The sequence below is a fragment of the Notechis scutatus genome, chromosome 1, assembly GCF_049901735.1.
Source record: "Notechis scutatus isolate UNSWTSFEM ecotype Mainland chromosome 1, rNotScu1.2, whole genome shotgun sequence".
NCBI classification, from domain to species: domain Eukaryota; kingdom Metazoa; phylum Chordata; class Lepidosauria; order Squamata; family Elapidae; genus Notechis; species Notechis scutatus.
Genome location: NC_142009.1, coordinates 101602393 through 101616307, shown reverse-complemented (window position 1 = coordinate 101616307; position 13915 = coordinate 101602393). Strand labels below are relative to the sequence as shown.

Sequence of the window (13915 nt, the reverse complement as noted above, 5' to 3'; positions counted from 1 at the left end):
TACATTTTGCACACAGCTCTCAAAGGGTCACTACCTCCAATATACACTACATTAACATGACAAATACATACATACATACATACAAAATTATGCAATACCCACATACATTATATGACACAGAAAACACAATGTAGTTCAGATAGATGGCAAAAAAACAAATCTTGCAAGTTTACCAGATGGATGGCATAGGGCTGTGATGGCGAACCTGGCACGTGTGCCAGAAGTGGCAGGCAGAGCCATTTCTGCCGGCATGCAAGCTGTCACCCGGAACAGGCCAACTGCGCATGTATGCGCGCCTCCCGCCAGCCAGCCGATTGTCAGGTATATGCCGCCCATGCACAGGGGAGATGCGCGGGGAGATGCGAGCGCATGCGTAGGAGTGCAGGGTGCGTGGGGGGTGCCGCACTCACATGCGCAGGGGCATGGGGGGTCACACACATTGCATTATGGGTATTGCATTGCACTTTTGGCATGCAAAGACAAAAAGGTTAGCCATCACTGGCAAAGGAAACAAAGCTGTTACAGAATCTGTTAATCCTGCTAGAAATGTTTCAAAACCTCATCCAGAGGGGAGCAATAGAAACAGACCGGAAAGTGTGTGTGTGTGGTCTCTAACAATGTTTCGATCTCTAAGCACATAGTGCTTACAAGCAGTACTCTGAATAAGGGGAAGTGAACTTCCTATAATCTTCTCAGCTGTCTTTACCACTCTCTGTATGGACTTTCTATCTGAGGCACTGCTGCCACTAAACCAAACCGTGATGTAGTTTGTTAAATGTGGTTTACATTCAGATGCTTGATGCTTGACAAAACTGGTTCATATCTATGACAGTTGCAGTGGTTCCCAGGGTCATGAAATCACCTTTCATGACCTTCTGACAAGCAAAGTCAATGGGAAAGCCAGATTCACTTAACGGTGCTACTAATTTAACAACTGCAGTGATTCACTTAACAAAATGTGGCAAGAAAAGTTGTAAAATGGGGCAAAACTCACTTAACAAATTTCTCACTTAGCCACATAAATTTGGTCATAATTTGAGGGCTACCTGTATACAATGCTACAGAGTTAAAGATATTTCAGAAATATAACAAGACTTGCCTTTTAAAGAAGTAGCTTAAGGTTTGCACAACACCTGGTTTAGAATTTACACATGACTTGGCACTATTAGTTTTGTGGCACAGAGTTTCTTCCTTCCTTTTTTTTTTCTTTTTGAATTTGGCATAAATTAATAAGCATCCATTTCATCCCTTAAAATCCCCAAAACGTTTTGCCTCCCCGTGTTGCTCAAAACCAGGATTGCTGTCAAGCAGCAAAAAATCTGCCTCTCTGGCATTTACCAAGGAACCCATTTTTAGACATGGGACAAGATCTCACTGCTCGCCTACTGGCATTATATATTCAAGCTTCCCAGCAAAGATGGCCCAACAAAGACTTAGTATCTGTCAGGATGAGAAAGTTGCAATTAGAAGTTGCTGAGCTGTAAATGCTAAGACTTGCAGAAGGGCAAACTCAGAACAGTGAATGGATGGGCAGCTGGGACTGTTTCGTGTGAATTCGACGATTCCAGTACTTATTCCCAAGGCGGAGATCCTCGAAGCAGGATTTACTTAGGGAGTTCTTGTTGCATACAAGTTAGAGATCGTCTTCTGGGGGCTAAAGGGGGAACTGAGGGCGGCAGAAAGTTAGAAGAGGTTCCAAACTGAGTTGCATAACGAGAGGCACCGGCACAGCATCCAAACTGCTCCTTCGCCTTAGGGCTGCAAGAACTTTCTATCGCTATACGACCAAGAAAATCAAAACCGCTCATAGATAATAACGATTCCGAAACAAAACTGGGAAGTGTGATCAGGCAGCCAACGGAACCCCTCGGCCGCGGTTTAAAAGCTCCCGGCTGCACAAACCGGACGAGAATCTCTCTCTCTCTCTGGGAGAATGAGCAGATCAGCAGTTGTCCCCGGGAAGGCAGCCCTAATCAATCGACAGAAGAGCAACGGATCGCCTTCCAGGCCAAGGAGTTGCGACGGGTAGGGCGGGCGGTGCATTGCGCGTGCGTAGAGTGGCCTGACTCTCTCTTTCTCTCTCTCTCTCTCTCTCTCTTTTCCAGCCCCCGCCCTACCGGCTTCGCGGCTGCTGCGACATCTCCTGCGAGGGCTCCCCCTGCCGGCGGAGGCAATTAGCGGGGTCGGCGCGTTCCATGGCCGGCGGCGGGGGATCATGACCGACTACGGGGAGGAACAGCGCAATGAGTTGGAGGCCTTGGAGGCCATCTATCCGGACTCCTTCACAGGTAGGGCAGCAAGTGGAAGTCGGCGCTGGGCGGCGCGTGGGTTCGCGGGATGACGGTGGCAGCGGCGGCTTGCAAGTTTCCAGCATGCGGTGAGGATTCTTTTGCCCCGCTTCTTCCTGTTAAAAAGACTTTTTCCCCCTTTCTTTCTGGACTAATCCGTCCAGAACTCGATCGAAGCAACCACTGGCCGCGTCGCAAACCTGGTGTGTTGTGAGAAGCCCGAGCGGGTTTCACTGGATCGTGTGACTCCAGAAAATCGGATAAAGAATCCAGCTATTTGAAGCTCGCTTTGGGTTTCCAGCTTTCCAAAGGATACGCTAGGCGGGCTCTGGTTCTCCTTTGGTACTGCAAGGAGAGGTTTTCTTTTTGTCTAATCTCATTTCTTTCTTCGGCAATTTATTGGGGAGCGGGGGTTTGCAAGAATAGGTTTAAGCTTCTTCGATGACTTGGCTTAGAGGAGCCTGCAACTCCTGTCCTCGGAAGTAGTCTCCTTAAAAAGTCATTCCTGCTTAGGTCCCGATGCCGTCATTCATTCATACTTGATTTGCTACACTCTTTGAATGTAAAAGCTGTTTATTAAAACATTTGTGATATAACCATCCTTTGGAATGTTAAAAAAAGAGTTTGGAATGAAGTTTACAGGAAAGGCATAGCCCAAAGTGCTTTAAAAACCGTAGAATGTAAGTTATCAGGTAGTGTTTTCTACCCAAGTCATGGTGGCTATGTAAGTGGTAACTGGCCAAACTTTGATGCACTCAGCCACAGAAACTCGCTGGATGATTTTGAACCAGTTTCTTTTTTTCTCAGTCCAGCCTAATATCCCAGGATAGTGTTGTGTGGACTCTATGGGCCACCTTGAATTCCTAAAGGAAAAGCAGTAGTGTATGTAAGATTCCTATCCTTTCACTCATCAGAAGCCTTCACCATTTTAATGGTCCTCCAATATTACTCCAATGTTACTCCAATTTGCCACTGTTCGTTTTGAATGGTGGTATCCAGGACTGGACGCAACACTCTAAATTATTTTTGAGCAGAGTAAAATAGAGAGGAAGAGTAATTTCTTATTTGAACTCTGTGCTTAATGAATCCTGAGGTGGCATTTGCTGTTTTAGCAGCTGCATCACCCTGTTGGCTTGTGTTGAACTTGTAGTTGACAAGAATCTCCACATTCTTTTCATATGCACCAAATCAGCTGTCTTCAATCTTAGGCTTGTGTTTTATATATATATATTTCCTATCCAGACATAGCACTGTATATGCCTTGATTATATGCTGTATATGCCAAGATTATACCTTGTTCCTTTCTATCCTGTTCATTTCAGCCCATTATCTGGCTAGACCTTTAAAAATCTTTTTCTCTTCTAAAATATAAGCTACCCCTCCCAGCGCTGTGTCATCTGCAGATTTGATAAAGTGTCTCTTCAACTCCCTCATTCAATTAATTGATAAATATGATGAACAGCACAGGACCCAGGACAGAATCCTATGGCACTCCCATTTGACACTCCCCTCTAAGCTAAAATGGCACCCTTAATGCTTTATGATGTCATTTAACCAATTCTGATCCCATCTAACAGTATTATCTCGCTCATATTTTCTCGTTTTATTTGGAACGTATTGGGAGAGACATTGGCAGAGGTTTTGCTTAGCTCCAGGTGCATTATGACTACAGGTAGCTCTCAGCTTACAACCATTCGTTCAGCAACAATTTGAAGTTACAGCAGCACTGAAAACAAAGTGACTTACAACCTGTCCTCGCATGTACAATCATCACCGCACCCCCATGGCCACATGATCAACATTTGATTGCTTAACACCCAGCATATATTTATAATGGTTGCAACATCCCAGAGTCATGTAATTGCCATTTGCAACTTTCCCAGGGAGCTTCCGACAAGCAAAGTCAATGCGCGAAGCTCAGTATGTTTTATTTATTTATTTTAGAAAATTTATATTGCCGCCTGCTTGCACCTGGTGACTCAAGGCGGCTTACATGGATACAAACATTTTGCTTAACAACTGCAATGATTTGCTTAACAATTGTGGCAAAAAAGGTTGTAAAGTCAGGTGCCTCTCACTTAGCCATACCTTGCTTAGCGGTGGAGATTCTGGTTCCAATCATCATTGATTAAGTTGATGACTACCTGTATTGGATTTGCCTTATCTACTAGGTTAGTAATAGTAACTCAGTCAAAGAAGGAAATAAGTTTGGCATGAACTCTGCCATAAACCCCTGGTTGTTCTTGCTGATTGTAGAATGCCAATCCAATATTTATAAAACACTGTTTAACCATCTGTTTACAGTATAGATGTGAAGCTGACAGGTCCATACTTTTTGTATCCTTCTCATCCACTTAATATTGGAACAATATTTGCTCTCCTCCAATCTTCTGAGACCACACCTTCCTCTGAGAGTTTTCAAACATGACTAAAGAACAACCCTAGATATAATGGATTCATCTATTTCATGCTCTGTGTTCCAATCGCTTCCTGCTTGACCAAACTAATTAAAAGGAGTTCTGTGGTGTGATCATGACACCAAACAAATCCAGCAGACTCTGGATTCAGGATTCAGCCTCTGTGGAGAATGAATCTAGTGCCCATTTTTCTCTATGGCTTACCGATCCAGTGGCATCAAACTATACACATGCCCTTCCATCTAGAGGGTGTCAGGATCTTCACAATCCAATGTGGATTTCTCAGACTCTTTGTTCATTCAGTGAGTGCTGTCCAGCTAATAGCTCAGTGGTTTTTTTTTTTTTGCTTCTAAAGCATTTGGTCTAGCACTTTATTCCTCAGAGGGTACAGACTGTATAGATTTGACTTCAGGCTGCACTGATTGAAGGCATAAATTATCTTTTTTTAAAAATCATGTAAAAACAATCAGATTTACATATTAAATTGTTTTAAAGTGAAAAACAGAATTTCAGCAGTTTTTTAAACCGTTAGGATTAAACAATTTTACATGCCAAATTTGCAGTGGTATTGTTTAAAAAAAGCCATATGAAAAATATTTTTTCTTGTCGGTTCTTTTCTTCCACAGTGTTATCAGAAAACCCTACAAGTTTCACTATCACTGTGACATCTGAAGCGGGAGAAAATGATGAAAGTAAGTTGAATGCTTCTCAATGTTTATGTGGGAGGAGAAAAAAATCTCTCAGAGATAACAGTTTTGTACAAATAATTGAAAGTAAGAGCAGATTATTTCAGTATGGAGTAGTAACTGGCTTGGAAATCTGCGATGCTAATATTGGAGTGTGTCCGCAGAAAATCCAAGTTTAAATCCTTACTTGGAAATAAGCCACAGGATTGCTTTGGGCAAGTTGCTGCCCTGAAGTGGCTTCATTGGAGCCTTCCAATAAAGTGAAGGTGATGGTTTGACCAGGTTCCATGTTGCCTTCATCCTTGAGTCAATTGATCAAGGAACCTGAGATTCATGGTACAAGACAAGAAAAATGTTACTTGAATATAGTGAAGATAATTTCATTGTATTTTCAAATCCCAGATTACAAAGTTCAAAGCATACTTATAAGTAGAAAACAAACCACTTGTTTGAATGTAAATGAGTTGTTTATGAATTGAAGCGTATGCATATATTTGGAGACCAAAGGATATGTTAGATCTTGTCCTTCTAGCATAGAAAGAAAAATGGCCTCCAAAGGAGAGATCCAATGTGAAACTCCTCCAATAGGTGGCACCAGGAAATCAGAGTTGGGGAAAGAGGAGGCATTCCTAGGAGTAGATCAAGAACTTCTTCCTCTTCTGTTTTATCCCACATTTCTATGAATGTTAAAAGTTCAATAAAAGTAATTTTAAAAACCCTGAAAGGTGATTTAAAAAAGAAGGTAGAAACTGCTACTTCTCCTCATCTGCTGTCTGGCAGCAGGAATCCAACAGTGTTTTGAATGAAATGGATTGTTTTTCTTCTGATCTTCTCACAAGCAATAATGATATTCCTAACTAAATGGTTAATATTAATAATTTCAGTTGGGCTGCTTTTTTTCTGTTCCACTACAGCTGTTCAGACGACTCTCAAATTCACCTGTTCAGAAAAGTATCCAGATGAAGTTCCATTATATGAATTGCTTGCACATGAAAATCTTGAAAATAATGACATTGCAGACCTATTAAAACTATTGCAGGAACAGGTAAGAAATATTCAGAGCAAATTGTTTTTTCTTGATTATCAGTAGTTCTTTAGGTTTTATTCAGTGAGTAAAAATACGTGTGGCTTGAAAACCAGAAGGTTATGACAAAACTATCAGGATTAGATTTTTCAAGTTAAAGATTATTAGGTACTGCAGCTAACACAAATGAATGTAAGTACTTCATAATTTATTTTACAAAACTTGAACTCACTGGGTATTAGGTGGGAGAGAAGTTAGATTACCTTCTTATAGAAGATATAAGTGTTTATGTAATTTTGTAATAGCTACCAATTGTTGATGTTCATAAACTTTGAAATGCATTGTAGGGCTGAAAAAAAAATTCAGTGGCAACCCACCACATTTTTAAAAATTCCTTTTGCAAAATTTTTTGCTGCTATGAAAAGCATATGAATTAAAACTGAAAAGTTTTGTTGGTGATATGGTTTGTTATATATTTCTACCTACTTTGTATTGTGTTTTAAAGCCATTCTTAACACACTTCCTACATTTTGTGTAACAGAAATTATGATTTTAACTCCAAGTTCTTTGCAAGTAAAGTTATTTTCTTTTTGTATTTCAGGCAGAAGAGAATCTAGGCATGGTAATGATCTTCACACTGGTATCTGCTGTGCAAGAAAGACTGAATGAAATAGTAGATTTAATAAAAACAAGAAGAGAAGCAGAAAAGAAACAGAAGGAGAAAGAAGCAGAGGAGGCAGAAAAGGTGATAAAATTCATCAACACATTGATTATAAGAAAGAAAAAGTAGCATTTGCAGTATCTGAGTCTGTAACCTGATTTTTTTTTACAGTGTTTCTAATCTGATACAGGGGTCACTGAAGAACAAGGGTGATATTGATGGATGGATGGATAGAGATAGATAGATAAATGGATGGATGGATAGGCCCACTCATCCAAAATCATGCAAGATTATACAATATAAACCCATGGATTGTGTTTCTTGTTCCATTCTAAGAATCCAGTAGCTTAATTGGTCTTTTTATAGACCAATATTCTGTTTAATGGAAGTATATATTTATATACATGTATGGGTGTGTGTACTGTGTGTGTACTGTGTGTTTGAACACACACACAGACTTGATGGTCTCTTTTCAGAAAGCAGGTGGGAAACATGAAGGAATTCAATATGACTATAAATGTTGAAGTCGATAAACTAAATCACCTGAACTCAAGTTGGGTAACATTATGGTGGTTAGAGAAATGTTGGGATGTTGTTTTAGACTGACCTATAATTAGGTAGGTCCAGTTTTAGGATACTTGCCAGCTATATAAATTTAATATTTGCTAAAGTGTAGTGATTTAAGGTAGTACGCTACGATCCTGGATACCATACATTCTAGTCCTGCCTTAAGCATGAAGTCATCTGGGTGACCTTAGCCAGTCACTTTCTGTCAACCCTAAGAGGAAACCAATGGAAAACCACTCCCTTAAAATCTTGCCAAAAAACCCCTGCAAGAACTGGTCTAAACAATATGTCAGAGTGTTTGCAGTGTGACTGCTATTGTGAAATAACCAAGGAGCAAAACACAGCACACAGAGGCTTAGACATTAGCAGTGGTTTATATACAAGACATATACAGAAATATACATGGTAGGCAAATACCTGACAAGCAATCAATCTTCTTAACTCTGTACAGAAAACTCTGCAATGGAGACAGGATACAAGGAGAGAGAAATACACACTCTAATGACTACTTTATATAAATACCTCTTAAAGTGGTAAAACTTCTGTGGATCCATACATAGTGTTAAAACAATATCTTTGCTGATTCATCCTTCTTGCATCAGTCTTACATTTCATCAGCCTTACATTGATTGCATCATTGCAGCAGCTGGTCAGTTCTTAAATCTCAATACCTTAACACAATACCCAGCAGTCAAAATGAATTCCAAGGTGTACATGCACACACATATATATATGTAAATGAAAGGCCACAAACAATTAGTTGCCCTTAGCAGAGGACAGGGAATATTTGTTATTCTGTTGGTTTATGGTTGCTGAATGACAGTCTTTTTAGCTTTCTCACCTCTTTTTAAATGGCTTATTAATATAGTGTGACAAATAAGGCTAATATAATCCCACGGTCTGTATGTGAAATCTTGGTTAGTTAGGTAAACTACCTACAGAACCACCAAAATGTTTATATGTGTATCTAATGACTATGAATATATTTTCATAGGATTATGTAATTACATACAGATTATTCTCAATTTAGGACTGTTATTTAGCCTAGAATTATGGTTGTAAGGTGTGCCGATTGTTAAGTGGACCATCATGTGACTGAGTTGATTTTACAACTTTGTTTTGCAGCCGTTGCAAATAACCAGGGTTGATAAGCAAATCCCTGGTTGTTAAATGAACACCACACTCGTTAAATAAACCTATTGTTTGCAATGAGCATTTTTTGCAAAAAATGGAAAGTAAACACCAGTTTCCAAGCAAACCCCACCCCCCTTCATTGTAAATCGCTATTATCTGACAACTGCAAATGGCCATAAATGTTGCTGAACGCCCAAAATATGATCACATGACTCTAGAGTGCATCTACAGTTACATTTGGCTGTGGATTTTCTTTAGTTGTGTTTGTTTGCTCCTTTGTTGTGCTATTTATTTATTTTATTTTGATTTATATAGCCATGATGGTGGTGATGATTACAACAACAACAACAATAATGGCTTTAAATCTTTGTATGCCACTTCTCACTTCCCAATAAAGAATCTCACAGTAATTGTTGTCAGTACTGTCCACAGAACTGTTTCGGCTGGGATTGTTGTTGCCTCTGTTTCCTAGCTGTTTATGTGAAAGTAGGTTTGACATATCAGAATTGGAAAGCTGGTGACATTATTAGGCTGTTCTTGTCCTTTGTTATGTTTTTTGGAACTTTATCTTATTCTTCTCCATTTGTGTAGCAATGCTTTCATGGCACCCCTGTCACTATTGAAAACTTTCTACGCTGGAAGGCAACATTTGATTTGGAACTTTTAGAAATTAAGAGAAAACAAATGAAAGAAGAAGAACAGTGCGGCAAAAATAAATTAACAGGTGGGATATAATTGTCTTATATAAGCCATGTGCCTGGTCTTGGATTGCTGGAGGATTTTTATTTTTTTCATTTGATATATGAAATCCACACAAGCCATATCAAATTGGTTAGTCATGAAACACAGAGCGGTGAAAAATATCAGTGTTCAAGAAAGCTGTCCAAATTATCCACAGAAATACAGAAGTTAAAAGTTGACACTGGTAAATGTTTGAATAGATATTTTTACTGGAGATGCGAAGAAATACAATGGTACTTCAGTACCCATGGTTAATTGATTCTGGGAGCACAATGAGTTATGAAAAGTGATGAGTCCCAAACAATTTTTTCCTGTAAGGAATAATGTAGTGAGTCACAATGTAGCTGACATCGATAAGTTCTATCTTGTATATTGAGTATCAAACAAATGAGGATGGAGACAAAATTTTAATGTCAAAATGTGTTTACCAAATTCTTTGAGTTTCAGAGTAGTTGAGTATCAAAGTACCACAATATACAAAACTCCATACTTGAGTTGTACATGTTGCTAATACCATATACCCTAGTTCTATAAGAGATAAAGGTTATCAAACTCAGTAGGGGTCTTCTGTAGGTGCACTGTAATTTCCAAATTATAACTTTCAAGTAAGCTTGGATTTTTGTCTTAGTTTACCATTGTATTAAACACAGAAAGCCTAATTTTCTCTCATATAGTATACAAAAAATATATTAGGGGTAAGGAAGTGGAGAAAGCCTATGCACATAACCGTTTTATTTGCATGTGCACATCTAGACCAGACCCAAATTGTAACTAAGAGTCAGCCCCTAGGTGTAATGTATTACGTTTGTTTTAAGATAATTCAATTTAATGGCACCCCATATTATCTGATAGTGGAAATTATCTGGTCATCACTCTTCAGATTTCAAAGTTAAAAGTACTTTAGTTCCTGATTTTTGAATTGCATTTTCATTCTTCTGTGCCATCATAGCTTTATTTCCAGAGTTGCAATCTAAAGTGCGTGTGTGTGTATTCATTATACCACTATCCAAATCAATTTACTTCTTTTATTCCTTAATAGGAAAGCAGCTGTTTGAAACAGATCATAATCTTGATACGTCTGATATTCAGTTCTTAGAAGATGGTAACCTTCTATTATTTTTACTTTAATTACTATAGTAGTAGCTAACCTTTTTGGGCTCCCATGCCGAATGCGCGTAGCCCCCCCCCCGGTGCGGTGCGCGTCTCTATGCATGCGCGCGAGCCCCCCCATGCATGCACGCACATCTCCCCCCGCTCCCTGCATGCATGCCAGATAACTGACAATCAGCTGGTGAGCAAGCGGCGCGCACACATGTGCAGTGGGGCTCTTCCGGGCGACCTCTCGTGTTCCAGCAGAAATGGCTCTGCATGCCACTTCCAGTACGCATGCCATAGGCTTGCCATCACGGCTATAGGATATAATTTTAATGGTAAAAGCTATTTACTACTAAATATACTGGCATTTACCACTAACTGTACTGGTATTTTCATATCAATTGGCTAAATTTTGCCTCCAATGCTACAGTAATAAAGTGGAATAAGCTACTTATATGCTTTTGGAAACAGGCAGTTACTTCTGGTTCAGGGTAATGTGAAATCTGAGAGATATCCCTTTAACCAAAATATGTTCTTACATCTGTATCTGCCCTTTTGTGATAATGAGCCTCTAGCACAGGGGTGTCAAACTCACATCACAGTGGCGTCATGTGACATATTGAGACCTTTCCCCCTTTGCTAAACCGGGCGTGGGGGTGGCTAGCACTGATATATCCGGCCCACAGGCCAGGACTTTAACAGCCTTGCCAGAAAGGAAAAAGCTAACTGAGCAAGCATGTCTGCTTATGTGGATGTAAAATGCTAAGTTTTAGCTGAAATCAAATAACATTGGATCTGGCTTAAACTTAGAATATGTCTGAAAAACTCCAATTTTAATACCTGAAATATCTTTACTTAAAATTAATTGTGCCCAGACAACACGCTGTTCAGATAAACATGGAATTGTTTTATGTTCTTTAAAAGGAAAACGTACCAATAAAACATATATTCAAAAAAAGCCCCCAAACACCTGAAATATTCCCGATCCTTTATAGGATTCCATTTTGCTGATATCACATACAATTTTTATTTTTAAAAAAATGTTTTGCTTCAACCATGAAGGCAAATAACTTACAAAAATCTGTCCAAGAAAACTGCAGAAACTAGTCCAAGCAGTTGCCAGGAGTTAAGACTGACTCAAAGGCATACATACACAAACACCTTTGGCATTATACCATTATCGCCTACATGCCTAGCTGTAGATATTTTTCTTCCAACATAACCTTTAAGCTTGATAATATAAGGGACAAAATTAACTCAGTAGATATCATAGAAGACAGAAGGTGTCACTATTGCTCCACTGTTACCTTTTTCTTCATTGTACAGAGATGTATATCATTGATTGTGCATGGTTAACTCAAATTCAAACTATACACTGGCAATATATCCACTCCTTTTCCCAAAATGCTTTTTTTAGCTGCAGGCGACTTCTCAGAGGATTCCTAGCATAAGCAGTTGGAAAAGCAATTTGAGGAAAACAGTGGAATTTTTCTCTTCCTCTGCTGCTTTAACTACTTTTGGCTTGCAGAAAATTATACTCCTTTAAAAAAAAAAAAAAAGTAACAACGTTTAATTTTTATGTTACTAATTCAAAATGATGAAATGGCAAGTATCAAGATATTTACTGAACTTCAGAGCCATGCTATATGATCCCTGTATAGCAGGGATGTCAAACTTGATTTCATTAAGAGCTGCATCAGAGTTGTGTTTGACCTCCGGGGGCCACAGGGCTGTGGCTGTGAAGGGCCTGGCCGGAGGGTCTGGCCAACTCAGTGTCACTCAAGCTCCGTTTTTGGCTGGCAGCCCTCTGCCAGCTAAAATGGAACTCAGGGAGGCCGTTGCGGCCAAACACAGACCCTGGGAGGACCTCTCACGGCCCTCCCAAGCTCTGTTTTCACTGGCAGAGGCATGGCAGTCAGTCCTTTGCTGTTTCCAGGGCGGCCCTGTGGGCCAGATCTAAACCCCGCATGGGCCAGATCTGGATCCCGATCCTTGAGTTTGACACCCTTGCTGTATATGCCTTTTAAATTTATTACATGTCACATGAAATAACACAATGTAAGCTCACACCCATTTGCTTGAGTTGATTATGCAGGTACAGACCGCCCACTGTGCAGTTTCTGTCTTCTTTGGAAATTATGGGTCCTTTGCATGCTGGGTCAGTTTTTTTTAGCTGAGACTGCTAAGTGGTCATTACAAGCATCACTTTTGTCTCTATAAAATGTCAACTTTATTTTCCTTTTCTCTCCCCCCCCCCCTCCCAAAAGCTGGAAACAATGTGGAAGTAGATGAATCGTTGTTCCAGGAAATGGATGACCTGGAGTTGGAAGATGTTGAGGACGATCCAGACTATAACCCTATTCATCTAGATAGTGACTAGATCTGAAATTCCTCTATTAGCTATTGTGATCTGTAGGTCTGGTTGGACACTTATAGCCAGAAAGATGCACATGTGATTTGGATATCTTTTTCTTCAAAGAGAAGGACGAAGTATTTTAAGATCAAGTGACTTCTTTTTCTGGTGGCTTTCATCCCTGGTAATAAACAGACTTTAACATTTGAGATTTGTGTCTCTTGTGTATTCCTGCAGAAAATGGCCTTTCTGGAAAAGCAGAAAATGCTCTCCTCAAATTAACTGCATTGTTATACTAAAGGTTTGGATAAAGATAGTTGTTTTGAAGGTGATGCTTTCCCCCTCTTCAATTATAAACACAGTAGTTGATTATAGGAGGAGACTTCTGAAGAGAAATTGGCTTTCTTTTGTTTTGTTTGGAGCACAGGCCCGGCACACCCCACAGGCCTGCACATGCCACCAGGTTGAAGATAAGCGCCCTGCCTGTACCAGTGTTTCCGGCCTTTCAGGTGTGTGTGTGTGTGTGCGCACATGCATGCATGCAGGGGAGGTGTCCAGCAGCAGGGGTTCTGCAGCTGGCCCTCCAAAAAGCAGGTGTGGCCGTGACACCAGCAGCAGGCAGAGACAGGTGGAGGCACGTGATGTGGACCAGAAACACCTGCTCGATCCCATGTGGCTGGGACTGGGCAGGCGGTTGCCCGGCTCATCTAGAATGCCAATCTGCATGCCTCTCCCCTATGCCTCTGCCTCTGGCTACTGCCGCCACCACAGGCCAAGACAAGGTGAGGCAGGGGGTGAGGAAGCTGTTCCCAGACGCCATTGGCCCGCCTACTCCATTCCTTCCCATCTGTTTTTGCTTCCGGTTGGAGAGCAGATTGTTGTTCATCATCTTGGCTCTTGCCCTTGGCCTGTGCAACCAACGCAGCTCGGCACTGCTGTGGATTGCTGC

The 13915-nt window shown here is 40.4% G+C and overlaps 1 protein-coding gene across 1 annotated transcript; it reads left to right on the top strand.

Annotated features, from left to right (window-relative positions):
• Positions 1-2036: 2036 nt before the first annotated feature.
• On the top strand, positions 2037-13175 carry RWDD1 (RWD domain containing 1). Its single transcript, XM_087973133.1, has 7 exons — positions 2037-2288; positions 5332-5397; positions 6306-6436; positions 7017-7160; positions 9369-9501; positions 10558-10620; positions 12881-13175. Exons 1-7 carry the CDS (start codon positions 2216-2218, stop codon positions 12991-12993), a joined length of 723 nt encoding a protein of 240 aa, XP_087829259.1. The 5' UTR covers positions 2037-2215; the 3' UTR covers positions 12994-13175.
• The last annotated feature ends 740 nt before the right edge of the window (positions 13176-13915 follow it).

What these genes read in the sequence shown, in the direction of transcription:
- RWDD1 (XM_087973133.1), top strand. Translation starts at nt 2,216, where the DNA reads ATGACCGACTACGGGGAGGAACAGCGCAATGAGTTGGAGGCCTTGGAG. An exon ending in AGCGGGAGAAAATGATGAAA is followed by an intron (nt 5,398 to 6,305) that starts GTAAGTTGAATG and finishes GTTCCACTACAG; the next exon opens with CTGTTCAGACGACTCTCAAA. An exon ending in TATTCAGTTCTTAGAAGATG is followed by an intron (nt 10,621 to 12,880) that starts GTAACCTTCTAT and finishes CCCTCCCAAAAG; the next exon opens with CTGGAAACAATGTGGAAGTA.